The sequence below is a fragment of the Puntigrus tetrazona genome, chromosome 20 (genome assembly GCF_018831695.1).
Source record: "Puntigrus tetrazona isolate hp1 chromosome 20, ASM1883169v1, whole genome shotgun sequence".
Classification (NCBI taxonomy): domain Eukaryota; kingdom Metazoa; phylum Chordata; class Actinopteri; order Cypriniformes; family Cyprinidae; genus Puntigrus; species Puntigrus tetrazona.
The window spans coordinates 10,446,817-10,474,090 of NC_056718.1; the positions used below are offsets into that span (position 1 = coordinate 10,446,817).

Below are 27,274 nucleotides of genomic sequence, written 5' to 3' on the forward strand. Positions count from 1 at the left end.
CCACTCCCCAAGGCCCAGGGCCGTAACACCCCCTACAAAGAAGGGACCCCCTATGGGGACCTGAAAATAACTACCCCCCTATAAAGCAGGTAGACCAATCAATTGATTAAATATAACTTACATAATCCTCAATCCAATTTAACTTTTTTCTTTCTCTGATTTTTAAATTAAAACAAAAACTACCTTTAACAGGTGGATGGTCCCGGGACAAGGGAAACCACCGTGCCGTCCCGGTTCAGCTCAACACGGTGGGGTGAAGCGAAAACGCTTCCCAGTAGGCTAGAGAGCCCGAGAGAGAGCATCAGCCACAATGTTGTCACGGCCTCTGATGTGTCTTATGTCCAGTGTATAACCCTGGAGGTGGAGAGCCCAGCGCATGAGCCGCTTGTTTGGAGACTGCAGATTTGAAAGAAACGTTAATGGGTTGTGATCAGAAAACACAACTACGGGTCCAGAACCCAAATAAACGCTGAAGTACTGCAGCGCCCACAACAAAGCTAAAGTCTCTTTTTCAATAACAGAGTAGTTAACTTGGTGTTTATTAAATTTCCTAGAAAAGAAGCACACCGGTTTTCTTATTCCCAAGTCATTGGTTTGCATTAGTACAGCCCCTGCGCCCACTAGACTGGCATCCACCTCCACTTCGAAAGGCCTATCCCATTTCGGAGCCATCAGGACAGGGAAATTAGACATTAAAGCTTTGACCCTCTCAAACGACTTCTGGCAAGCATCTGACCAGACAAATTTTACGTTTCCTTTTAGCAAGTCAGTTAATGGTGCCACTACAGAGGAAAAGTTTGGGCAGAAACACCTGTAATAGCCAACCATCCCTAAAAATCGCATAAGCTCCTTTTTTGTCATGGGTAATGGATATTGATCGATGGCTTGCACTTTAGCACGAACCGGTTTAACTGCCCCTTGACCAACTACTCGGCCTAAATAAACCACCGTTGCCTTGGCGAATTCACATTTGGCCAAATTCACAGTCAGTCGTGCATCTGCCAACCGTGCCAAAACCGCTTCCAGACGGGAAAGATGTTCCTCCCACGAATCTGAATAAACCACTACGTCATCCAGATATACAGCACACCCATCAAGCCCACGCACCACAATATTCATTAGGCGCTGGAAGGTCGCTGGCGCATTTCGTAATCCAAACGGCATAACATTATATGAATAAAGTCCACTAGGTGTAATGAATGATGAAATTTGCTTAGCCCTATCTGTTAACGGAACTTGCCAATAACCCTTCAACAAATCTAACTTTGTAACAAAGCTCGCCCCCCCCACTTGGTCCACACAGTCCTCCATACGAGGCAGAGGAAAGGAGTCAGGCCTCGTGACAGAGTTGACTTTGCGAAAGTCATTACAGAACCTAGGCGTGGCGTCAGATTTAGGAACCAACAAACATGGTGAAGCCCAGCTGGAATCAGAAGGAAAGGCAATGTTGTTATCAAGCATGTACTGAACTTCCTTGTCAAGTAACTTCTTTTTGTCTGGATGCATACGATAGAAGCGCTGTCTGATTGGCTTAGCATCACCAACATCAATGTCATGTTGCAGGACATTAGTACACGAAGGGGTGTCTCCAAAAGAACAATGTACTTTCTAATCAATCTAATTAACTTAGACCTTTTGACGTGTCTAAATATGACAAAGACTTCTCCAAATTCTGCAGTGACTCCCCATTTCTTAGACGACCAGTCGTTACCGCCTCCTCAGGATCTGGCGGTTCACCCCTAGCTCTGCCACAACTGAGGAAGAGACAGACAGACACTGAGGCTGAACACTAGGCACCTGAATTTTCTCTTTCTCTCCAGAGTCACGACAAAAATAAGGTTTTAGCAAATTTACATGGCATAATTGAGTTTTAGATCTACGTTCTGGAGTGGAAATTAAATAATTTAGGTCTGAAAGCTTTTTTACCACCGAATATGGACCTGAAAATTTAGCTTGAAATGGTGACGTTACTAGTGGCAACAGGGCTAACACCTGATCACCAGGAAAAAACTCTCTGCAAACAGTGCGTTTATCATAAAGCTTTTTCATTTTTCCCTGTACAGCTTCCAACTTCTCTTTAGCTAATTCCTGAGCAGCATACAACTTGTACTTAAAACCATTTACAAAGTCAATAAGGTTACTTGGCGGATCTGACTCTATCCAGCCGTCCTTCAACAGTGCTAGGGGGCCCCGAACCTTATGACCGAAAACAAGGTCATTTGGGCTAAAGCCTGTACTCTCCTGGACCACCTCACGAGCAGACAACAACATCCAGGGTAGTGCTTCCTCCCAGTCCCCTTGCATCTGGACACAAAAAGATCGCAACATTGATTTAAGAGTCTGATGGAACCTTTCCAAAGCACCTGACTCTGTGCATGATAAGCAGATGAAAGATTATGTTTTATCTTAAGCTGTTTCAAAACTTGTGCAAACAGCTTTGAACAAAAATTTGAGCCCTGATCAGTCTGAATTATACGTGGAAGACCAAAAATTGAGATGAATTGACTCAAGGCACGAACTACGTTTTTAGTTGTAATACTTCGCAGTGGAAATGCCGCCGGATACCGAGTGTTCTGACACATTACTGTTAACAAGTACATAACACCAGATTTAGCTGGTGGCAACGGGCCCACACAATCTACAATTAAATGTTCAAAAGGCTGTCCAATAGCAGGTATGGGACTCAATTGCACAGGGTGTAGTACTTGATTAGGTTTACTAGTTAACTGACATGTGTGGCAAGACTTACAGTACACCGACACATCCTTTTTCAAACGAGGCCAAAAGAAATACCTCATCACTCGATCATAGGTTTTCCGTGATACCAAGATGCCCGCACTGGTCGTGAGAAATCTGTAACACAGTGTCACGAAACTTTAAAGGCACAACAACCTGATAAATAGGATCACCAATGAAATTTTCCAACTGAGGAGACCATTTCCTGGTCAACACATTATTCTGAACAAAATAACATTGAGGACGATCTCTAACCTCAGTATTAGGACAAACCATATCAAAAAGCTCCTTTAATGTGTTGTCAGCTCTCTGTTCCTGAACCAGCTCACTATGTAAAACAGACCAAGGAAGAACAGGCGCTGAAAAATCCATCCTAGTGGGAGAAATAATTTCCTCACTTTTAGCTTTCACTTTAGTAGACCTTGTCACTACACAAGCACTAAATACATCAGGAAAATCTGCTTTACTCTTATCTGGAACACTGACAGGCTCTAATGTCACCTGGGCAGGAGGAGGAACATCAGCCCAAACTCTGCTACCTGCAATGTCATTTCCCAGGATCATAGAGACACCATCCACTGGCAAAGCAGGACGCACACCTACCCAAACTTCACCCTGAAAAAAATTACAATGGAGCATCATCTTATGTTGTGGAACATTTACTACATTAAGGCCCATTCCCACAATAGGAATGGTAGAGCCAGTAAAGGATTTTTCTGAAAAATTAAGTACTGAGGCAACTATGAATGAATTAACTGCCCCGGTATCACGCAAAATCTTAATACGCGCACGCTCCTTATCCCCGGGCAGAGAGACATTTCCCTCTGTAATGAACGGCAAAAAAGATTTTAGATCGGACTCTACCTCGGGCACCATAGAAGCTACCACAGATGCAGTACACATTGCTGGTTTACGACTAGGGGAAGTTTGTTTAGGACGATACTTCATTCGATAACAATCATTTTTCCAGTGTCCACGCTTATGACAATAATTACAAATTTTCTCTGACTCACGCATCAGCCTTCCACCTTTAACCTCTGAATCAGCCCACTCTCTGTTCATTTGAACCGGACTATTAGCACGCGCACCAAAATTTGAACCATAACTCATGGAATGCGTTAGATAAAAATCATCCGCAAGCGCAGCAGCCTCCGCCACAGTCTTAACTCCACGCTCTCCAATGTACACTGAAATATTCTCAGAAATTGAATTTTTAAACTGCTCCAACAAAATGAGCTCTTTCAAATCCTCCAGTGTCCTAACACCTGCTGAAGAACACCAGCTTTCAAAGTGCGTTACTAAATCACGCATAAATTCCAAATGTGAGCGATCCCCACGTCTCCAACTCCGGAAACGCTGCCTATACGCCTCAGGAACAAGCTCAAAAGCTTTAAGAACAGCAGATTTAACTTCCGAATACTTAGCACTGTCGACACTACTCAAAGAAGAAAACGCCTGTTGCGCCTTCCCAGTCAACACGCACTGAAGCATTAACACGCGCGTCTGTTCAGACCAACTACGCGTTTCCGCCAAACGCTCAAACAACGAAAAAAAAGTCTCTGGATCTCTCTCGTTAAACCTAGGAACCAGTTTTAAATCACTAAGTTCATCTCTAGCTCCATGGGAAACACGCTCATCAAAGTTAATTCCCCCTTGTCTCATTAACTCAAGTTTTTGTCTCTCCACATCTAATTTTGCAAACTCCAAATCTTGCTCCGCCTTTAACCTTAACAAAAGCAACTCCTTCTGTTGCTCAAAAGACAAACCTATAGTACTCTGCGAAAAAACCACTTCACCTGGCTGTCCAACAGATTCCAAAACTCCCTTTTCCACCAACTTTTCCCTTAAAGTAAGTCTAACAACATCTTTAACTTTTTTTGTATCTCCAATATCAAGTTTATAAAACTCAGCAAGCGCAATCAACTGCTTCTTAGTACATAGATTTAAACCACTTTCACATGGCGACTCAATGAAATCTTGTACAACCTCATCCATGGTTAAACAAATCCTACAAACAGGACGGACGCTTAAGTGATACCTTGAGTAATGTACACCACACAAAGAACGAGATATCCCGCTAACTACCTACCCCAAAAAAAAACTTACAAACTCACCCCTAGTCTTCGGGAAGCGTGGCGGTGGGTTCTTATGCGCCAGATACCGCTGGCACGTAAGAACACCCAGCAAGCTGATTGTTCCACGTAACCACGGCGCGCTCCCGAGCCGATGCAGGGACAGGGAAAAAGGGAAGCTACGACCCGCTCTTAACTTCCACACTAAATAGTTACGCAGCACAACCCCTGTTGGGAAGCGCCGCTAAACCTACAAGGGATTCTCAATCTTTAAACTCTCAGTGAACATTACAAGTTATACACTTACCTTTCCCTCCTGAACACAGCTACCACTGACAAACACCATGACTAAATCTCCGCTCCGCATTAAACACCACTTTAGACAAGTCTCCCCTTGAGCGCAACCAAATCCATATAAGGACTATGACAACACGGAATCTTTCCCGAATTATATGCCAATCAGGCGCACGGACAGCTCATTCAAAAAAGCAAACAAACAGGAGCTGAAAACGACGCGACCCAAACGCTCAATCAAAACTAGTTAAACAGAAAAAAAAAACCCGGCAAATTTAACTCATTTACTCAACTAAAGCAACGCGGATTCATTTGAATCGGACGAGCCCCCAATTTGTTATGACTGGCTCAGGGCCATAACAAGGAGGGGAGACGAGAACAGGTAAAGGTGCTCAAATAAAGATTTATTAACAACAATGAATATTAAGTTAAACACAAAAGAAGCTTGTGGAGTGTGAGTGTCTGTAAGTCAGTGGTGTAGGTAGTGTTGTGTGGGTGTAGGACAGGTGAATGGTGCGTCATGAGTGTGGTGCGTAAAACAAAAGACAAACTCAAATGTGCATGATGAATGGGGAAAGAGGTAGGCGAGGACGGGCGCGGTGAAGGAGCCGAGCCAGGCCGATGCAGCGCAGCGCAAACCAAAGCGCGGAGAGAGGGAGAGAGCGAGAGAAGGTTTTCCACTCCCATATACAGAGTGATGTAGGTGGAGCAGTAGATTGGTGCAGGCCAGCAGGTGCAGGACAATTAGCCTGATGAGCCTGCACAAACAAACAGAGGGCGGCAGGGGCGGCAAACAAATAATCCCCACTCCCCAAGGCCCAGGGCCGTAACAATATAAATATGTGTGTGTGTGTATATATATATATATATATATATATGTGTGTGTGTATATATATATATATATATATATATATATATATATATATATATATATATATATATATATATGTATATATATATATATATATATATATATATGTGTATGTGTGTATGCATGCATGTATGCGTATGCATGCATGCATGTCTTATGTATGCATGTATGTATGTGCGTATGCGTGTATGTGTGTGCGTATGCATGTATGCGTGCGATATGCATGTGCGTATGCATGCATGTGCGTGTGCGTATGCGTGTGCGTATGCATGCGTATGCATGCATGTATTTATGCATGTATGTGTGCGTGTGCATGTGTGCATGCATGTATGTGTGCATGTATGTATGTGTGCATGTATGCATGTATGTATGTGTGCGTATGTATGTGTGTATGTGTGCGTGTGTATGTATGTGTATGTGTGCATGTGTATGTGTGCGTATGTATGTATGTGTGCGTGTGCATGTATGTGTGTATGTGTGCGTATGCATGTGTGTATGTGTGCGCATGTATGTGTGTATGTGTGCGTGTGCATGTATGTGTGTATGTGTGCGTATGCGTGCATGTATGTGTGCGTATGCATGCGTGTATGTATGTAAAATGTATGCGTGTATGTATGTGTGCGTATGCGTGTATGTATGTGTTCGTATGCATGCATGTATGTGTGCGTATGCATGTATGTATGTGTGCGTATGCATGCATGTATGTATGTGTGCGTATGCATGCATGTATGTATGTGTGCGTATGCATGTGTGTGTATGCATGCATGCATGTATGTGTCATGTATGCATGCATGCATGTGCATGCATGTATGCATGCATGCATGCATGTATGTGTGCGTATGCATGCATGTATATATGTGTGCGTATGCATGCATGTATGTATGTGTGCGTATGCATGTATGTATGTGTGCGTATGCATGCATGTATGTATGTGTGCATGTATGCATGCATGTATGTGTGTGCTATGCGTGCATGTATGTGTGCGAATGCGTGCATGTATGTATGTGTGCGTATGCGTGCATGTATGTGTGCATGTATGCATGTATGTATGTGTGCATGTATGTATGTATGTATGTGTTCGTATGCGTTTATGTATGTATGTGTTCGTATGCGTTTATGTATGTATGTATTTGTTCGTATGCGTTTATGTATGTATGTGTTCGTATGCGTTTATGTATGTGTTCGTATGCATGTATGTATGTGTGCGTATGCATGTATGTATGTGTAAATGCATGCATGTATGTATGTGCGTATGCATGCATGCATGTATGTATGATGCATGCATGCATGTATGTATGTGTGCTGTATGCATGCATGCATGTATGTCTGCGCGATGCATGCATGCATGCATGTATGTCTCTTGCGTGCATGCATGCATGCATGTATGTCTGCGCGTGCATGCATGCATGTATGTGCGTGCAGCATGCATGCATGCATGTATGTGTGCGTGTGCATGCATGCATGCATGTATGTGTGCGTGTGCATGCATGCATGCATGTATGTGTGCGTATGCATGCATGTATGTGTGCGTGTGCATGCATGCATGCATGTATGTGTGCGTGTGCATGCATGCATGTATGTGTGCGTGTGCATGCATGCATGTATGTATGTGTGTGCATGCATGCATGCATGCATGTATTTATGCGTGTATGCATGCATGTATGTGTGCGTGTATGTATATATGTATGTGTGCGTGTATGTGTGCGTATTCGTGTATGTGTGCTTATGCATGTGTCCGTATGCTTGTGTTCGTATGCATGTGTGTGTATGTGTGCGTGTGCATGCATGCGTGCGTATGCATGTATGTATGTGTGCCTATGCATGTATGTATGCATGTATGTGTGCGTATGCGTGTATGTGTGCGTATTCGTGTATGTGTGCTTATGCATGTGTCCGTATGCTTGTGTCCGTATGCTTGTGTTCGTATGCATGTGTGTTTATGTATGTTTGTGTGTGCGTGCATGTTTGTGTACGCATGCGTATGTATGTGTGTGTGCGTGTGCATATGTGTGCGTATGCATGTATGTATGTGTGCGTATGCATGTGCGTGTGCGTATGCATGCATTTATGTATGTATGTGTGCGCATGTATGTATGTGTGCGCATGTATGTATGTATGTGTGCGCATGTGTGTATGTATGTGTTCGTATGCGTGTATGTATGTGTCCGTATGCATGTGTTCGTATGCGTGCGTGTATGTGTGCTTATGCATGTGTGTGTATGCATATGTATGTATGTTTGTGTGTGTGTGCATGTTTGTGTATGCATGCATATGTATGTGTGTGTGCGTGTGCATGTATGTATGTGTGCGTATGCATGTGTGCGTATGCATGTATGTATGCGTGCGTATGCGTGTATGTGTGCCTATGCATGTATGCGTATGCGTGTATGTGTGCGTATTCGTGTATGTGTGCTTATGCATGTGTCCGTATGCTTGTGTTCGTATGCATGTGTGTGTATGTATGTTTGTGTGTGTGTGCATGTTTGTGTATGCATGCGTATGTATGTGTGTGTGCGTGTGTATGTGTGTGCTTATGCATGTATGTATGTGTGCGTATGCATGTATGTATGTGTGCGTATGTATGTGTGCATATGCATGTGCGCGTGCATATGCATGCATTTATGTATGTATGTGTGCGCATGTGTGTATGTATGTGTTCGTATGCGTGTATGTATGTGTCCGTATGCGTGCGTATGCATGTGTTCGTATGCGTGCATGTATGTGTGCTTATGCATGTGTGTGTATGCATATGTGCATATGTATGTATGTTTGTGTGTGTGTGCATGTTTGTGTATGCATGCATATGTATGTGTGTGTGCGTGTGCATGTATGTATGTGTGCGTATGTATGTGTGCGTATGCATGTATGTATGTGTGCGTATGCATGTATGTATGTGTGCGAATGCATGTATGTATGTGTGCGAATGCATGTATGTATGTGTGCGAATGCATGTATGTGTGCGTATGCATGTATGTATGTGTGCGTATGCATGCATGTATGTGTGCATGCGTATGCATGTATGTGTGTGCGTATGCATGCATGTATGTATGTGTGCGTATGCATGTATGTATGTGTGCCTATGCATGTATGTATTTATGCATGTATGTGTGCGTATGCATGTATGTGTGCGTATGTATGTGTGTATGTGTGCGTATGCATGTATGTGTGCGTATGCATGTATGTATGTGTGCGCATGTATGTATGTATGTGTGCGCATGTATGTATGTGTGCGCATGTATGTATGTATGTATGTGTTTGCATGTATGCATGTATGTGTGCGCATGTATGCATGTATGTGTGCGCATGTATGCATGCATGTATGTATGTATGTGTGCGCATGTATGTATGTATGTGTGCGCATGTATGTATGTGTATGTATGTGTTCGCATGTATGTATGTGTTTGTATGCGTTTATGTATGTGTGCGTATGCGTTTATGTATGTATGTATGCGTATGTATGTGTGCGTATGCATGTATGTATGTGTGTATGTATGTATGTGTGCGTATGCATGTATATATGTATGTGTGCGTATGCATGCATGTATGTGTGCGTATGCATGTATGTATGTGTGCGTATGCATGTGTGCGTATGCATGTGTGCATATGCATGTGCGTATGCATGTGTGTATGTGTGTGTATGCATGCGTGTATGTGTGCATGCATGCATGCGTGCATGTGTGCAGATGCATGCGCAGATGTGTGTGCGTGCATGCATGCCTGCATGTGTGCGTATGCATGCATGCCTGCATGTGTGCGTATGCGCGTGCATGTAATGTGTATGCATGTGTGCGTATGCATGCGTGTATGTGTGCGTATGCATGCGTGCATGTGTGCGTATGCATGCCTGCATGTGTGAGTATGCATGCATGCCTGCATGTGTGCGTATGCATGCATGCATGCCTGCATGTGTGCGTATGCATGCATGCGTGCGTATGCATGCATGCGTGTATGTGTGCGTATGCATGCATGCGTGTATGTGTGCGTATGTGTGCCTATGCATGTATGTATGCATGTATGTGTGCGTATGCGTGTATGTGTGCGTATTCGTGTATGTGTCCTTATGCATGTGTCCGTATGCATGTGTTCGTATGCATGTGTGTGCATGCATATGTGCATGTATGTATGTGTTTGTGTGTGTGTGCGTGCATGTTTGTGTATGCATGCGTATGTATGTGTGTGTGCGTGTGCATGTGTGTGTGCGTATGCATGTATGTGTGTGTGCGTATGCATGTATGTATGTGTGCGTATGTATGTATGTGTGTAAGATGTATGCATGTGCGTATGCATGTGCGTATGCATGTATGTATGTGTGCGTATGCATGTATGTATGTGTGAGTATGCATGTGTGCGTATGTATGTATGTATGTATGTATGTGTCCATATGCGTGCGTATGCATGTTCGTATGCGTGCGTGTATGTGTGCTTATGCATGTGTCCGTATGCATGTGTGTGTATGCATATGTACGTATGTATGTATGTTTGTGTGTGCATGCGTATGTATGTATGTGTGCATGTGTGTGTGTGTGTGTGTGTGTGTGTATGTATGTATATGTCAGACTGAAAGGAAAGTCTTAAAGTGCATGTAAACATACTTAGCGTGACTCAGTCAAGGATGTTTGACATCAGTATTTCACGGTCCTGGATGCTGACTAAGGCATAAACACTTTGTGCTCGCTGGACTCATTGAACAGGCAGTGAAATCGTTCCAGACTGCAGCTCTTCAATTCAATTAATTATTGATTGGATCATCATCTGCATGCGCTGCTAACTGCCTCAGATCAAAGGCACACAGAGTATGTGTGCGTTCTAGGTTTCCGTCCCTCTGACAGCACGTCAAATGGAGGAAGACAGAGGTAATTTACCCGTCATTATTATGCATGAGTGCGCTTGTGAAAACAAAGATGTTTTTAATGTTATCTGAGGCCTAGTCTCCATTCATACATTTGGGCACACAGTCATTTTCCATCCCAAACTGCCCGTTCCAAAACTCCTCTCAGGCAGAACAGCTGAACATTGTAAACAACATTTGAACCCGAGTTCCTAAAGCCCCGTTCGGACGGGCCTGCTTCTCCCCGAGGAGGTTAAGTGAGGTAAAAGTGACATCAGATTGTACATTTTGTCACGCAAGCAAATATTAATAACCCATTTCTGGCTGATTGAGTTTAAATGCAGTCATGTCAGAAACCAGATATAATGTCCGTTATTCTGCTCGTTTGTTTTCATCTTTCAGTGATTTTGAAACGCTGGGAACGTTTATGCATGGAGTTGTTTGGGACTGATCTGTTTAACATGTTTAGAAATGTTTATGTTGGGATGCATCTCTTCTCCCCCCCCTCAAAAGGAAATATTATTTGCAAAATAAGCATATTTTGCAAGTGTTATTAAATGCAGAAGATTGACTGTGTGCACTGGGCATGTTAAGGCCAAGCAAAGAAGAATGGTGGGCAAAAAACACTTTGGGCAGTTTTTGGAAAGACAAGGGAGAGGAGATTCAGCATCTCTAAAAGAACAGGTAGATGTTTTATACACAACATTCAGCAGACTATTCAAAAGTATGAATTTATTTCAAGAAGGTTGGAGGCTATATATGCACGCGCACACACAGAATGTTGGAAAGGTTACTTAAGTTAGAGATTACCCTATTTAAAATGCAAAGTGTAACGAAACTACTTCAGTTCTTTTATTAAAGTAATATAACCTTTGATTACTTCTCTGAATTTCTAAAAGTTTCAACTCCTAATCATTTAAAACATTTAAAGCAGGGTTAACATGACTAAAGTATTAATCAAAACTAATTAGCGTCAGCCTTTCAGAAATGTTCATCAGTTGAATGAAGATTATAATTTTAAAGCACAGCCTCCACAATATCAGACTTTAGCACGTTTTTGTTATATTAAATCAGAATGATCTACAAGTAAAGTTATTTAGCTATGATCCTGCTTTTGATTATCAAAGTTTTGCATAGCTATGACAGGATACACTGGAATCTAACAAGTGCTTGGGGGGAAAATGTCTTCAAAAAAATCCTACAAAATAATTGATAGGTTTTATTTTCTATTTTCTATTTGGGTTTTTGTGTCCTAAACACACTATTTCAAACCTGTGTGTGTGTGTGTGTGAGATCGCTTGTAACAGTTGTCATTTTCATGAGCTAATCGAATAAAACAATTTTCTGTTTGACTACTTATTTTGTAAAAAAAAAAAGTGTTGTAATTAATTCTGTTATATGTAACTAGTTAATCCCAGACACTAACGCACTTAGTTACTGGTACATGACATGAAAGTGTACACATAACTTTGCCATTCAAAATCATGTACTACTACTACTACATGACCACCACCAGGAATTATCAAAAGAGCGCTTAGGTTTCTGTCACATCAATTTAAAGACATCAGTCCACTTGTACAAACCAAAAGAGTTTATTAGGAAACCGATCAGTCAGAGCACATTCCCCCAGAATTCTCAGCAGTGGGTAAAGAGCAGAGTGTGAAAACTGACCAGGACCTACAAGTACGTGCTTGACAAGTGACTTGCTTGGTAACCCCCAAACCTGAACGTGCTTTTATTACTTTGATTTTCAAAAATATTTGCTGGAACAAAACCATTCACAGATACTGTGGGTTCAGCAGAAGACTGAGAGGCCGTGCTCTTAACGGATGAGAGGAAGAGGAGGGTACAGTGTGGGCCTGAGCCAAGTGCGTCTGCCCGTATAAACAAAACTAAGAGAGGAGCTACACAAACATGCAAGTGATTTACGAAGATTTCTTCTGCTTCTTCTTCTCTGCCTCTTCTTCCTTCTCCTTTTCTATTTCGGCGACCAGCGTCTCGATTTCTTTGGACTCCAGAATCTGTAAAAGAAGACAGAATGTTCAAGACTTGTGTGAAGACAACTATAAACGAACATACAATAAAAATAAAAAAAAAATCGGATGTTCTACCTTTAGGGGCTGGTTTCTTCGGATCACAGCCAGCTCGATGTTCTTGCCGCCGGATTGCACAACCTGTGCATCACAGATCACATACAGTTGCAAACATGTTACATCCTGTCAGATTCATGATATGGGAGTCAGTTTTGAATGCGTGAGACTATTAAAGTAGGGGTTTAACCTCTAGTAAGGCTTTGATGGCCAGTTTTATAGCATCGTTGTCGCTCGCGATGGCTTCGTCTGTGTAGTTTTTCTCCAAAAACTCCCTCACCGTCTTCGCGCTGCGTCCAATGGCGTTTGCCTGACGACAGAAGAGGGTCAATACAGACGCCCGATGAGTAACACCTGAACGTTATAGAAACAGGCGCCTCTCACTTTACCTTCCATGCGTGGTATGTTCCAGAGGGGTCCGTCTGATATAGACGTGGGGTCCCATCGTAGTCGAAACCAACGATCAGGGCTGAGATGCCAAAGGGCCGGCGTCCGTTGCTTTGAGTGTAGCGCTGTTGTATGAGCACACAATGAATGCACAGAGCATTATGCATCTAGAGGAATGAGTTACTGCAAAGATGAATTCCGCAAATTTCTGATTGGTCGATCAAAATCAAATAGCAATAGTGCTATGAAACTCATTATCGAATCGCAAAGGTGAAACGCCTTGTGTCTACGTTCACACAAATTCATCTCCGCTCTGATTTTGAGTTGCTGATAATGTGCATCTTTCTAAACCTGTAATGAAAAGCACTCGTGACCATGTGCTGTCAGCAGAAGAAAAACTTCAAGGTTTCCTGCACTATTTTGCCAAAATAAAATCTTGATGCCGTAACATTTGAAAGTGAATGAAGAACTAGAATCCGTTTTTTTTTACCATTCAAATAATGTTTCCACTTTAAAATAAAATATTTTAATAAAATGTCTGATTTTTATATAGTAATAAAAAATATATATATACAACAACCATAATAAATAATTGTATTATGTCAATGTATTATTGATTTATTACAAATTTTGGGCCAAAATGTGCAGGCCTTACAAGCAAGAACCCAAAACTTTTTTAATAATAATAAATAACACCTTTCAAATTGCTACCATTTTTATATTAAAAAAAAAAAAAACCATAAGGCTTTTCTTTTCTGCTGGACACAGTTATATTCTGAAGAACACTGGGATCCAAAAATTGACTTTCACCATACAGGCAAAAAAAAAAAAAAAAAAAAACTAAACATTTTGTAATTTTTCAAACGTTTTGTGTTACACAGAACACTAGCCATACAGGTCTGCAACAACATGGGGTTGACTAAATGGTGCAACTTGAGAGAACAACTATAGATGACCTGTTTGAGTGTGGCGATGTAGCGGGTGATGTACTCCACGGTAACGGGGTCCTCCACCGTCAGTCTGTGGCTCTGGCACTCAACTCGAGCTCTGTTTATAACGATCCTGGCATCTGCGGTCAGACCTGGACAAACGCATGAACAAGTCAAAGCATGCTCGCATGCACGGGACAGTCCAAAGCATAAACCACTCGAATACAGTCATCTCTTTCAAGACGATGTTAAGAACATTAATAACAGAGCTGAAAGAGTTCAAACAGGAAAGTTAATAGACGCCACGACTTTCAGTGATAAAATGATTACAGTCTCATGTCCCTCTACCTGCAAAGGCCATGCACACATGCTCGTCCAGAGCACAGATCTTCCGGACTGTCCTCTCCTCCTGGAGCTTCGCCACAGACTTCTTCTCAACACCCAGGACGACGATATCCTTCCCCCTGATGCCAACCTTGCAGAAATAAAAAAGCTAGTTTAAAACCAGGATGTTTCGCACGAGAGTAACGTTTACAGAAAATCTGATGCGAAAACAACCTTTATGTTGATAAGAATTAATCCTAAACTATGGGCACAGCGCCCTCTGCCGGATTTTTTGTCCATCGCACCCACAGCTTTAAGAACGAAACTACATGAATCATGCAGTTACAGTTAAGCCCAATTAAAAACACCATCACAAAGAAACTACTAAAACGACATTGAATTAGTTAAGTATCATTTAACAACCGTGGCGTCTAAAACCAAGCCAGTAAATTACATTAAATTAACCTGGGCGTGCGATTTCATTGATTAGTTAACCGGCGAAATTATTAAAGTTCTTCCATTTCTTTTAAATAGAAAGTAGTAATGTATTGGTGCATTTTTCATACTGTTACAAATAAAGTAACAGTAAAAGAACATATAAACAAATACAACATATCTATTTTAACATCAGGACAGTACATGCTAATGTTAGCCGCAACATGCAAGTCACGCTTAGCTGTAGCGTATCAATGAAAATCGCTGCAAATAAAGCCATCGACGCAGCTGACTCATTACAGTCTTAATCGATCACAATAATTATTCCTATATACAGCGCTTGTTTCCTGTAATCATCTGTCAGTCGGCCGTGGAGGTAGATTTGTGTAGCTGTTAGCCACCGCGCTAAAGCTGTGGCTCAAATGTAACCAAGCAAACGCACTCACAGCTGTGGAGCCCTTCTTTACTGCTTCCTGAGCGTATTCCACCTGAAACAGGTGACCATCTGGAGAAAAGACTGTTATAGCTCTGTCATACCTAGCTGCCATTTTTGCGCACTAGATACAAACGCACGAATTAGGGCGAAATAGTTGCCTGTGACTTTCGACTCGCAGCACAGGAGCTTTCGAATTCGATCTGCGCATGCGCGGGAAGAGCGCGCGTTGAATGGTGGGACTTGTAATTCTCAACACTCAACTCACTGACAGCGTGCTCTGCTTTTATTTCCGTTTTGAATAATTATACTTTTTTTCTAGCAACTTATTTAATTGTATTATTATTACTTATTCGTTAATAAAGTCGCTGAGATGTGTTGTGCGATCACAATTAACTGAAAATAAGAAATAAAAATAAATATCCTACAATCTGCCACATAAATACAACACACGGGTAAGCTGCTTAAATTTAAATTCATGAATTAAATTCCTGTTAAAATCCTAATTCCTAAAGTGCCCTTCCTCATTTATTTATTTTTATGTTTGTTGGTAACGACTACTAAATACTAAACATTTTCAACTAATTAAACTAATTAGTTTATTTTTGTTTAATAAAAATGACTAATCTAAAGTGCATGTTTACCTTAATATATTCAAATAAAATGTCTATCGATATTTAACTTTTTAAAGAAAATGTCTATCTCTCTTATTCATATTTATCTATCTATAGTCTCTATATAATCTGCCATTGACGTGACCTCTCCAGAGGTATTTAGCCACTTGATTTAACTGTTATATCACAAGTCCTCAATAGTTTCGAACAAACGAAAGACAGCACGATGTCTCCGACGAATACCTACAAGTACATACCAACACTTTCATGCTTCTACTTCAAAGGCCATTTTGGTGCCACCAAACCTCTCATCAATGCTTCATCAAGAGCACGGCAAACCTGCAGAGAACAAGCCACAAGTCTCCCATATCTTATTAAAAATGTCCTTTTAATTAAATTCAACAAATAAGAATACATTAAACTAAATGTGATGCATCTGGGAATAGAGGGGTTTGTGTTCGGAGACCACGGAGCAGTGTTCAAAGAGACAGAAGCGCCCACCCACTAGTGTTCCTTAGCCGAGCATTCCCTCAAACCAAGCTAATGAGGACCTTCTGTAGCTCGCTAACGTTCACAACCTCAGCATTTCTTGCGGGAGTCACCTGCGTGGGACATAAGGGGTCTCTGAGCAAGCGTGACCCAGCTAATAACATATTAGGTCTGTTTTGAAGTAAACCGGGTTGAGGGGGGTGTAAACATATGGAAAAGTGCGTCGGGGAGCGTCTGTTCAGAATGGTTTTTCGGATGTTTTCCGCACATTGTGTCGCTGTAGAAACCGGCCTGCGTTTGCGCATGCTTGCGATTTAAAATAAATATGTTTGTTATTCCATTTAAAATTTGACATTCACATTTTATGCGCACGTATTGTATGGATTTTTAATGCGGTTAAACTGCTGAAGCGTTTCAGGAGGTCGAAGACGTCTTTTTAAAGGCAACAAGTTCCTCGCGCCACGACAGCTTGACCTTGACCTCTGCTAGAGAAGCACCGAAGTCTTTTTTTTGTCATTTCTCATCCACTCCAGATCAGTCAGTTTTGTTCACCGACTGAGCCGGGATCATCATCATTAGCAATCAGCTTCATCGCCGGCTCTGTAATTAGCTGATTAATAAAAATTAACCTTCAAAGTTCATTAATATCACGCAATAATTAATCTTGATGTCCTGATTTAAAAATGCCCCAACTCTTTTTTCATTTCCTTGAATTGGCGGTGGGTAAAATGTTCATAAAGATAATTGGCTGGTAAGATTGAATACGCTGTAGATAATCGTGCCCCTCGCGAGCACCCTCTGTCGGGACGGGTTTTCAAAACTCTTGAGGAAACTTTGAAAAGGACAGATCACTCAGAAATTATAAATCAGCATCCTTTCTCTGTCACAAATGGAAACATTTAGATGGAAGAATGGAGAATGTCTTTAAAAAACTTGCTAAAAATTGCTAAAATTGTTGGATTTTGGATAAACTGTCCCTTTAAGAGCTAATGCCCTTCATGTACACTAGCAGTTATAGTTATAGTTTCTAAAGAAGTCTCTTCTGCTCATCAAGCCTGCATTCGTTTGATCTAAAAAATACAGCAAAAGCAAAAACTGTAAATATTTGTACTATTTAAAATAAGTGTTTTCCATTTGAATATATTTAAAAAAAAAAAATTTAGTCCTGCTTATTATGTTGAATACAGCTGAGAGGTTTTTTAGGATGAAAAGAAAAAAAGATTAAAGAATTCATCTGAAATATAAATCTTTTGTAACAATATAAATGTCTTTATCAATTTATAATTTAACACATCTTTGCAGAATAAAAGTAATAATCATTTTTCAGTGCCACTGAAGACTGGGTTAATGATGCTGAAAATTCATGGAGCTACTATTATGACAAAACCATTTGAATTGTGTACATTTGACTGAACAAAACTGAATATTTTATGGAATTTCAAATAGTTCAGAATTTGAATCTTTTCTTGAAAATTTAATAGATTTTTAAGATTTTTAGACAGATTCTTTTTGTTGTGAATTCTTAGACTGCAAATATCCAGATTTTAAAAACACAGCTTAAAGTTTACAAGATCGACATCAAATTCAATTTTCTAAAAAACAAAATGCAGAAATTCAGGTCGTGCAAAAACAAGGTCAGAGGTCATTCACAGGGAAGAGTAGATGATCTCTGAAATGTCGAGCAAAGTATTTTAGCCACACTCAAAATAAAAAGGTATTTTCAGCTTGAAATCGCTTGTTACCCTGATGCCTAAAATGTTTTGTTTAGTCAACTAAAATATTTTAGTTGTCACTTAAATGAGCATTAAGTAACTATACATTTTAAGTTGACACTCACACATAGTGTTCAAATTGGGATCTGTAATATTTTCTAATGTTTTCAGAGAATTCTCATCTGCTCAGAAAGGTTGCATTTATTTGTACAGTAAAAAATACATGCTTGATTCAAAAATGGCCAAAAATTGCTTCTTAACTTTGTTTCTTAGCTTTGTTGGTATAGTTATAGGTATATTTAAAATGTTTAGTATTAAAAATATTTTAATATATTTTTGTAATTAAAAAGCTGGACAAAACAATAATAAGTGAATATAGTCGATGGTGAAAAGAAAATGCTTTGTTCGATTAATTTTCCGTGAATGACCTCCTATCAGAATTTGGAATTTTAGACAATCTGACATTGCAAAAAAAATGTTTGAATGTTTGAATTGTTTGAAAATACATTTATAAAACTCAAAAGATTGTGTGTTAAATCTCAAATGTCATATATTTAAATAAAATTTTTTTTAAATCAAATTCAAAAGTGTTTTAAATCTTTTATAATGTTTTTTTTTTAATTAACTCTTGTCAGTTATTCAAATTTACACAAATCAAATAAAAAAATGTTATCATAATGAAAGTGTTATCATAATAGTAGCTAATATTATTCAAGTGGAAATCAATTGTTTTAAATATTGAGAATATTTAATCATATTTATGCTTTTGTATTTTGGATCAAATAAATGCAGGGAACAACATTTTTTTAACTTAAAACATTTTGACTTGCCAGTGTATTTTTGCGGGTATTTTCTTTTCCGTACTGGTCCTGCAAAAACATTATGCATTATAAGACACTGGAGATTGACAGTGTATTTGTTTCTATACTAGAAAAACATGAGATGAAAAGGTCATTTTTAATCTTCAGAAGAAAAGCTTAGAACGAAACAAACTGCTCTTTTCAAACTTCAATCAATCAAAAAAAAAAAAAAAAAAAATATATATATATATATATATATATAGATAGATAGATAGATAGATAGATAGATAGATAGATAGATAGATAGATAGATAGATATTGGGAAATGTTTATATCATTACAGTAGTTTGACTGTAAACTATTTGTTCTAGGACAGTCTAATAAGACACACTGGATGCTTGAGGAAATGAATCAGAACTAACAGCTCTCCTCCCCTGAGGTGCTCTGATTGGCTGATACATTATTTCCTTTAGGATCTCCTTTGCGCAAAGGTTGCTTTTGCATGTCAATACCATCTATTTAAAGCTACGCTACTGGCCTATACCCACACGTTCACAAACGGCCGAGAGATTCGTCGTGTCACCCGCCTAACAATCCCACGGGCCCTTAACGGTAAAGTTGACCCAAAACGTTACCACCTCAGAACCGCCGGGTTAGGCTGCTGTGTGTCTTCATTGTAACATCCCCTCCTTTATTCACAAAACAGTCACAGACAAGTGTCTCAGCAGCTAATTCAAAACTCATTAGAAACATGCAATTGCAGAGCAGACTCCCAAAGGGATCCAGCTTTCTAATCAACGCTCCCTACTGCAAAGCCCATCCGACGGGGCGGCTCATAACTAACGTTTCCACAGAGAAATTAAAGCGAGGTGTCATTATGAAAGGAGACGCTCCTCTGATGATTTCATTATGACACGCAGTACCGTATGTCTGATGGTATATTGTGGATACTGGGAATGTTTAAAGGATCGGTTTGGCTTTGATCGTGTGTGTGATTCCTTTTGATTTTAAAGAAAATAATCAACTGAACAGAATTAGTCAATGTCATGGGAGCCACCTTTTTTTTTTCCCCCAAGAAGGCATGGATATGGTTTTGTACAAGGATTTTCTAAGCAAGACTAAAGGAATAATTTACCCAATTTAAAAAAAAAATTAAATAACATTTGCTGAAAATGTACTCAGATCAAAATGTAAATGAATTCTGAGAAATGTAGCATTACATCACTTGCTCACCGGTAGATCCTCTGCAGTGAATGGGTGCCGTCGGAATGAGATTCCAAGCAGTTGATGGAAAATTACAATAACACACACAATTCTTAAGAAGTGAAAAGGTGTGTGTTTGTAATGAACAAATGTAGGTTTTCTAAACGTGAACCGATGCACTGGACTTGTAGTTTACTGCACTGTTTTATCAACTGCTTGGAGTCTCATTCTGACGGCACCCATTCACTGCAGAGCCTCCACTGGTGAGCAAGACCTATGATGCTAAATCTCTCCAAATCTGTTTAAGAATAAACTCACCTACATCTTGGAAGGAAGGAAAAGCACACATTTTTGATGCACGATTGCTTTAAATGCGCGCGAAAGAGAGCCTGTCACATGCGTCTCATTCTGGAGAGAAGCTCAGATTTCTGCGTTAACTTACATTTCAACACAAACTCATAAAATGAGTCAAAAAGCAAACTATTTAAACTAGACCAAGTTAATGTTTAAGGGAAACTCGGGGAACTATTTAATCCTCTCTCTCTCTCTCTCTCTCTCTCTCTCTCTCTCTCTCTCTCTCTCTCTCTCTCTCTCTCTCTCTCTCTCTCTCTCTCTCTGTGTGTGTGTGTGTGTGTGTGTGTGGTGATTACGCGTGTCGCGAGCCCCCGGTGGCGCAGCGCGTGCATGGAGCCGTCCCGCTGCTGTAGGCGGGGGCGCGCCCCTTCGCCCGTCATATTAATGTGCTTTCCCGCTATTCTAATCCCCGAAACAGTACGCGAGTGTTTGCCGCGTTTGCCAACACCGGACAGCAACTTGACCCGTTTGAGCTGACAGCCGCCGAAGTCCTTTGTAATGTCTCGTCGAAAGCAGGCGAAGCCCAGATCTCTGAAAGGTACGAAAGGCTTTTTATTTAACCGCTTGCTTCCTTGACGACTTAAGTGAAACCCGACGAACCACTGACAGACTGTCATTATTTCCAGATCATTAGGCTGAAGATCAGTCTTTCGGTAAAAAAAAAAAAAAAAAAAAAAAAAAAAAAAAAAAAATTAAACAGGAGACAAACTGTTTTAGCAGAACTTTCGCTGCATTTCAGAGTAATGCATTTCCATTGAGAAGGGTTTTTAATCATTCTTGTAGGCTATGTGCTGCACATTAATACAGATTGATTTAATGAAGAATAATATGTCGTGGTAATCAATGTATTGGGCTTTAAGAACGACAAAGTTGTCTCCTTTGTAGTAAAACTAAACGTGCGCGGTTTTGAATACGTCTATATCGAACTATGTCGGTAAAACGGCTTAATAAACATACTAAATAATACAATTGCAAGCATGCATGCATTTATGAGGATTTGGGAGTAGGGAATGAGAATATTAGCTAATAATAGCTCTGTGTAAAAAACAAAGGTCAAAACACGAACAGTATGCGATTATTTTAAAGTTGCCTGAGGTTTTCATGTTTTCAGTTTCTTGCCATCACGTTATGTGGCTCTATTATGTCACCTTGAAATCAGTAAAGTAAAGAGGAAATTAGCATTTATGCATAAATGAGAACCGAGCTTGGCGTGAGTCTGTTTCTGAATCTCTTGCTCTGTCTGTGTGCTTATAAGAGTTATTTGCTTATTTGGTTTTCCCTAGAGATGATTCAATCCACTTATTACAGTTCGTTATTAAAACCTATGACACCACACTTAACCGTGAAAGCTGAGTATTTCAAAGAGCACATCCTGTATTTAAAGAGGAGCATTCCCCAGCTGGATGAAAAATAGACCTAATTGTTGATATTTACACTGTGCCCTTTGGAAGGGATGGCAAAATTTGTCGCCATCATCGGTTAGGCGATAAATACAGCGCATTAAATGTAAATGTCTTTTGTAACTAGCAGTCACGCGTTCTTGCTCACAGTCCTTTCTCCACAGGTCAAGACGGAGAGGTAAATACAAAGGAAGATAATATGACAGCGGGCAAGAAACGCTGCTCCTGGGAGAGGAGAAAAGGAAAGGACGAGGAACGAGAGAAGGATGAAGATGCTGAAGAGCACAAGTGTGCAAGCCTGCAGAAAGCAGAATCAGTCGGCCAGCAGAGGACCAAGTACTCCCACGATTCAGGTATCGTGAATATCGTAAATATATCCGTATCTCAGAATAAAAGGAGCGAAGACCTCTAGGGTTTATATTCAGGGTTTGGTGTGTCTGCATGACCTTTGAATTTACGCGTATTAGCAAATCCCTATCTGCACGCTCACAGGATGAATCATGCCTTTACAAATGATTTTGGGTTTATGAAATTATTGCTAATTGTGCGAAGAAAGCTTTTTCACGTTTTTATCGTTTTAAGCACTAGCATTATTCCTGCGATTCAGTGTATAATTTGGTACCGAGACTTGGGTTTTGGTTTTTCTTTTGTACATGTTCAGTACTTTAAAGAAGCAGCACTCCATTTGTTCAAACTGTGAATCTGGTCCTCTCACACTGACAGCAATTTTAGTCACAGTGGGACTGCTCATTATGTGGCCACATACCGAGCTAATTACATCTAAAAAAGTGTGAAAAAGAGCATCCAATTCATATTTTTGGTGTTTAGTCTGCTCTTATGAGGCTGAATTATATTTTAACCCAGCAGACTCGAGAATTTTTTGCTGTAACAGTTTTGGTTACAGTGTACAATGTTCGGGAAGCTATGTTATTCATAATTTAGATTAGTTATAACTGAAGGTGCTGTGTATATCATTTAATCATCAAGTAGTTAACTGTATCAAAACTGAATAAAACATAGTGATAGATGGGGTCTCCACGCCAGATAATGTTTAGGATCCAGCTCCGGAAGCCAGATCCCGTCAGAAAATATCAGTCTTAAAAGCCAGAGAAGAGCAGAAAGACGAAGTGATGACGGTAAAAAGTAACAGAATTTTTTGAGCAATCTTAGTTGCGTATGTCTCGATGTTCACACTTGGTCTGACCAGCACAAATTCAGCATGTGCTCTTATACCACGAAACCCCACAAGCATGAGATCGAAAAATTCATAAGGAATATAAAATATAGAAACATAATAAATGAATGAATAAATGATACGATGAAAATACTTAATAATATAAATATAATAAGAAATTATCAAAATAAATAATAAAAGTAAATAATTAAAAACGATCTAATAATAAATCATATGAATAACTAATGATTATAAAATGATTATGTAAATAAACGATTATAAATGAATTAAAAAACATAACACACAAAATTTGCGTGTGAGGAACTGAGGATCCTTCAATAGCAAACTATATTACAGTTCTATAACCGGTGATGCCTTAATTATATGTAATTGTAATATTTTATTAGACTGTATGCAGTATGTAATAATGCAAATATACTTAATTTAGAAGCACTGATAAATTCACTTTTTTAGCTTGTTCCTTCCCAACAGTGATGGTGTATTATTATTTTTCTCAGCAAAAATGTTTTTTTGTTAACATATTTCCCCCTCTTCTCTGTCCTTAGCAAATCGTAATGTGGAGAAAGATGAAGCATGTTGTTTGGCTTTGCCTCTTTCCCCTGGTCCTTCCCCCTCAGATCATGAAGATGGAGGTGACCTTGGATTCAAGGGAGACACATATAAAGATCATCAGAGACCTGGTCAGTGTGGGAGGGCAAATATTCCTTTGCCCGGCAGCAGCTCAGTACCTCCTGAAATATCCCAAAAAGATAACAGCGGTGAGACCTTCATAAACAGCAAACAGGCCTTGAGTAATCAATACGAACGAGGTAATGCTACGTCCTCCCAACAGCTCTCTCTTTCACCGAATACCATGGAGGACATCGAGAAAATACAACCTCCAAATTGTGCTGCACAAGATCAATCAGTCGTCTCAATGGCAGAATCACACATGTCCAGTCCAGACCCTGCAAATACTGCAGAGATGGCATTCAGGACACTGGCACCTTCTGCAGAAAAGAGAAAGTCTCATTTTGACTCAAACAGCGGTTTAGGAATCTCTAAAAAGCTCAAGGCTTTCAGCAATTGTGTTCATTGTCACAGCCACATGAACCCGAGAGCACAGCCCCGACACGTGGAAAACAAGATCAGCTCTGGTTCTCAGATCCTGAGTTTTCCATCTGAACTATCGGAGCACCAAAAAGAGGCTAATGTGATGCTAGGCCACTCCGTTCTGCTTGAAGCCGCAATCACGGCGGCCGTTCAAACGGTCCTTCAGTGTAGCTTCTGTCCCACTTCGTTAAAAGACCTGAATGCCCTCCAAGAGCATGTTCGCCAATCACACAACTCGCCTTTAATCGAGAACAATGTGTTTTTCTGCTCGCAGTGCTTCCGAGGATTCCTGACAAAAGACACGCTGGATAATCACGTGCAGCAGACCCACTGTCTCAAATTTGATCCAGATCTGGAAGAAACAGCAGAACAGAAGTCTTTGATTTTCTGTCCATACTGCACTCATTTGCCTACATTTAATAGTAAGCTAAAGCTAATGCAGCATATCAAAAAGACGCACAAGAACATTAACTTTATGAACCTTAAAGACGGAAGGATGGCATTGGGTTCGACATCACCCAAGTCTATCAAAAGTCCAGCCAAAAAATCGGCATTACCTTCAACCGACTTCATCTGCGACCATTGTGGAGCTAAATACAACGATCTGGATCTGTTTCAAACTCACCTGAGCTCCCACCTGAAGAGCATGTTTCCAAAACTTAGGTGCCCAGAGTGCTTCATGGATTTCCCAAACCAACAGTCCTTCAAGGAACACACCGTTTCTCATTTTAGCAATACCTCTACACTCTACGTCTGCGAAAGCTGCAGCAAGACCTTCACCAGTGTCAAAGACTTGCACGGACATCTACTCGAGATGCACACCATTGTGTTTTACCGCTGCTCCCTCTGCCAGAAGGCGTTCGGTTCCAAGATGTCTATTCAGGTTCACTTGGCCTCGGAGCACAGTAACAAGAGAACCACATTCCAGTGCACGTCCTGCGAATGGGACTTCAAGCAAGAGCATGACTTGCACCTGCACGTCAAAGAAAAGCATCTCGACAAACAATGCAAAGTGTACAGTTGCATCTTCTGCGCAGAGTCCTTTACCACGGACATTGAGTTGCAGTGTCACATCACCACACATAGCGACAAATGCAGTCCCTGCGTATGTACCCAGAGCAGATCTCCCCTCGAGGTGCCCTTACACGAGAAACTCTGTGCCAAGAGCCAGAGCGCTGAAGGTAACAACGTGACCCCTCCACCTGTCTCCGAACCAGTTGCCAAGGACGGCCCTGGAATGCTGCCAGTGAATAGCGAAATAAGAGACGGTAAGGTGGAATCGCTGTTCGGCCCCGAAAGCAAAGGGAAGGCGAATGTGAACGATCCTATGTTTGCCTGTGAAATCTGCGGAGCTTCTTACACCATGCAGTCCTTGCTCGCCAACCACCAGCTGCGAGATCACCACATCCAGCCCGAGGAGAGTGGCACTCTCAAGCGCAAGGTGGAGGCAATCCAAGGGAGCCACAAATGCAAAGACTGTTCCAAGACCTTCTTCACTGAGATGGCACTGTGGGAGCACGTCCAGACTCATCTAGGCCCCACCAAGCACTGCCAATGCCCCATCTGTGGAGAGCGCTTCCCTTCGCTGCTAACTCTGACTGAACACAAGGTCACCCACAGCAGGAGCTTGGACACGGGCAACTGCCGCATCTGCAAGCTTCCGCTTCACAGTGAGGAGGACTTCCTGGAACACTGTCAGAGGCACCCGGACCTGCACAATTCACTGACAGGCTTCCGCTGCGTCGTCTGTATGCAGACTGTCACCTCCGCTCTCGAGCTGAAAATCCACGGATCTTTCCACATGCAGAAGGTCCAGGGCGACGATCTGATCAACAGCTGCACGGATCCCCCCAGCCTTAATCCTGACCTCAAAACCACCTCGAGCGTTGCTCAGCAGGAAACCGGGACTATGACCGTCAGCGCATTCGAGCATAAACTCAGAAACAATAAGACTAGCATTTCTGTAGCCAGCTGTTGCTCAGCTACGGCTCTCGTACCGGAGGAGAGAGGCAATAAAAACACTCTCACCCAGACATCGACAGTCTGAGTCGAGTGCAAAACCTAAAGAAAGGACAGCACTTGTAATTAAATTTATTTGTGCTCTTTTTAATGCCTGCGATCCGGAGTATCTGTTTTCAATCACGCATTAAGTATTTATGCCTTAAATGTGTGAAGACATTGGGAGAGGCTGTTTTCTCCCGTCCGTTTTTAGAAGCGGTTTCTTTTGTTTTGAGATGCTTGGCAAATGAGTAATTCTCCCAAGTGCAAGGATAATCTTCATTGGACACTTGTGAACTCAGATTTGCTGCCATATTTGGATCATTTCCTGTATCTTTGTTGCGTTTTAAGATAAATCCTTGCGTTAAGAAATGGAAGTGGATCTTGGTGGATCTAGGCAGTAATGAGTTGCTGATGACTGAAACTGCAGATGCGCAGAGGGGCAGAAAAGAGGATGAGATGTGGGCAGTGGGACTTGATGTTCTGAGGGAAAGAGTCATTAGCAGTGTTTAATCAAATTGAAATCTAAGCAGGCCTCTTGGTAAACTTTATGGATTATATGTGGAGCTTTTGGACAAAGACATCTGATAATAACAACCGTTTAAAATTCATGTATATTTATTTGATTTCTTTTTAGTAAAATATCTGCCTTTTTTGATATTTTGACTCAAATTTTTATTTATATGTCATGGTAATTGTGTATCTGTATATAATGTTCTGTTGCAGAAAATTAAATTGCTTTTATGCGCAAATGTGCATGTGTGTAAGTGGTATGTATTTTCATATCTTCTTTATATCTTCATATCTTCTAGATTTAAAAAAATGCTATGGTATGTTACTGGACCAGTGCAGAGGAAATGTAGTAATGTAGTGTAGGAACAATCATGTTCCCTTTTCTTTTCTGTAAAACCTAAAAAATATATAATAATAAGTTGTTCAGTTGAAAACAACCATTTAGGTAAGTATGGAATCAAGGTAATCAGTAATACATCTGAGCAATAAAGTTTTATCTTCGAGA

At 40.7% G+C, this 27,274-nt stretch overlaps 2 protein-coding genes across 2 annotated transcripts; one reads left to right on the forward strand and one right to left on the reverse strand.

Moving 5' to 3' along the window:
• Positions 1-12,374: 12,374 nt before the first annotated feature.
• Positions 12,375-15,621, reverse strand: psma8 (proteasome 20S subunit alpha 8). Its single transcript, XM_043220442.1, has 7 exons — positions 15,413-15,621; positions 14,556-14,682; positions 14,235-14,359; positions 13,281-13,403; positions 13,082-13,201; positions 12,913-12,975; positions 12,375-12,822 (listed from the first exon to the last, which is right to left on the reverse strand). Exons 1-7 carry the CDS (start codon positions 15,512-15,514, stop codon positions 12,727-12,729), a joined length of 756 nt encoding a protein of 251 aa, XP_043076377.1. The 5' UTR covers positions 15,515-15,621; the 3' UTR covers positions 12,375-12,726.
• Positions 15,622-20,842: 5,221 nt separating this feature from the next.
• On the forward strand, positions 20,843-27,000 carry znf521 (zinc finger protein 521). The gene is made up of 3 exons (XM_043218767.1): positions 20,843-21,109; positions 22,136-22,324; positions 23,712-27,000. Exons 1-3 carry the CDS (start codon positions 21,070-21,072, stop codon positions 26,303-26,305), a joined length of 2,823 nt encoding a protein of 940 aa, XP_043074702.1. The 5' UTR covers positions 20,843-21,069; the 3' UTR covers positions 26,306-27,000.
• The last annotated feature ends 274 nt before the right edge of the window (positions 27,001-27,274 follow it).

Excerpts from the sequence above, each read along its gene's own strand:
- psma8 (XM_043220442.1), bottom strand. The coding sequence starts at position 15,514 with ATGGCAGCTAGGTATGACAGAGCTATAACAGTCTTTTCTCCAGATGGT. Across the intron at positions 12,976-13,081 it reads CCATCAAAGCCTTACTAGAG|GTTGTGCAATCCGGCGGCAA; the intron begins GTTAAACCCCTA and ends TGTGATGCACAG. Across the intron at positions 12,823-12,912 it reads GAAGAAACCAGCCCCTAAAG|ATTCTGGAGTCCAAAGAAAT; the intron begins GTAGAACATCCG and ends CTTCTTTTACAG.
- znf521 (XM_043218767.1), top strand. The coding sequence starts at position 21,070 with ATGTCTCGTCGAAAGCAGGCGAAGCCCAGATCTCTGAAAG. Across the intron at positions 21,110-22,135 it reads GAAGCCCAGATCTCTGAAAG|GTCAAGACGGAGAGGTAAAT; the intron begins GTACGAAAGGCT and ends CTTTCTCCACAG. Across the intron at positions 22,325-23,711 it reads CAAGTACTCCCACGATTCAG|CAAATCGTAATGTGGAGAAA; the intron begins GTATCGTGAATA and ends CTCTGTCCTTAG.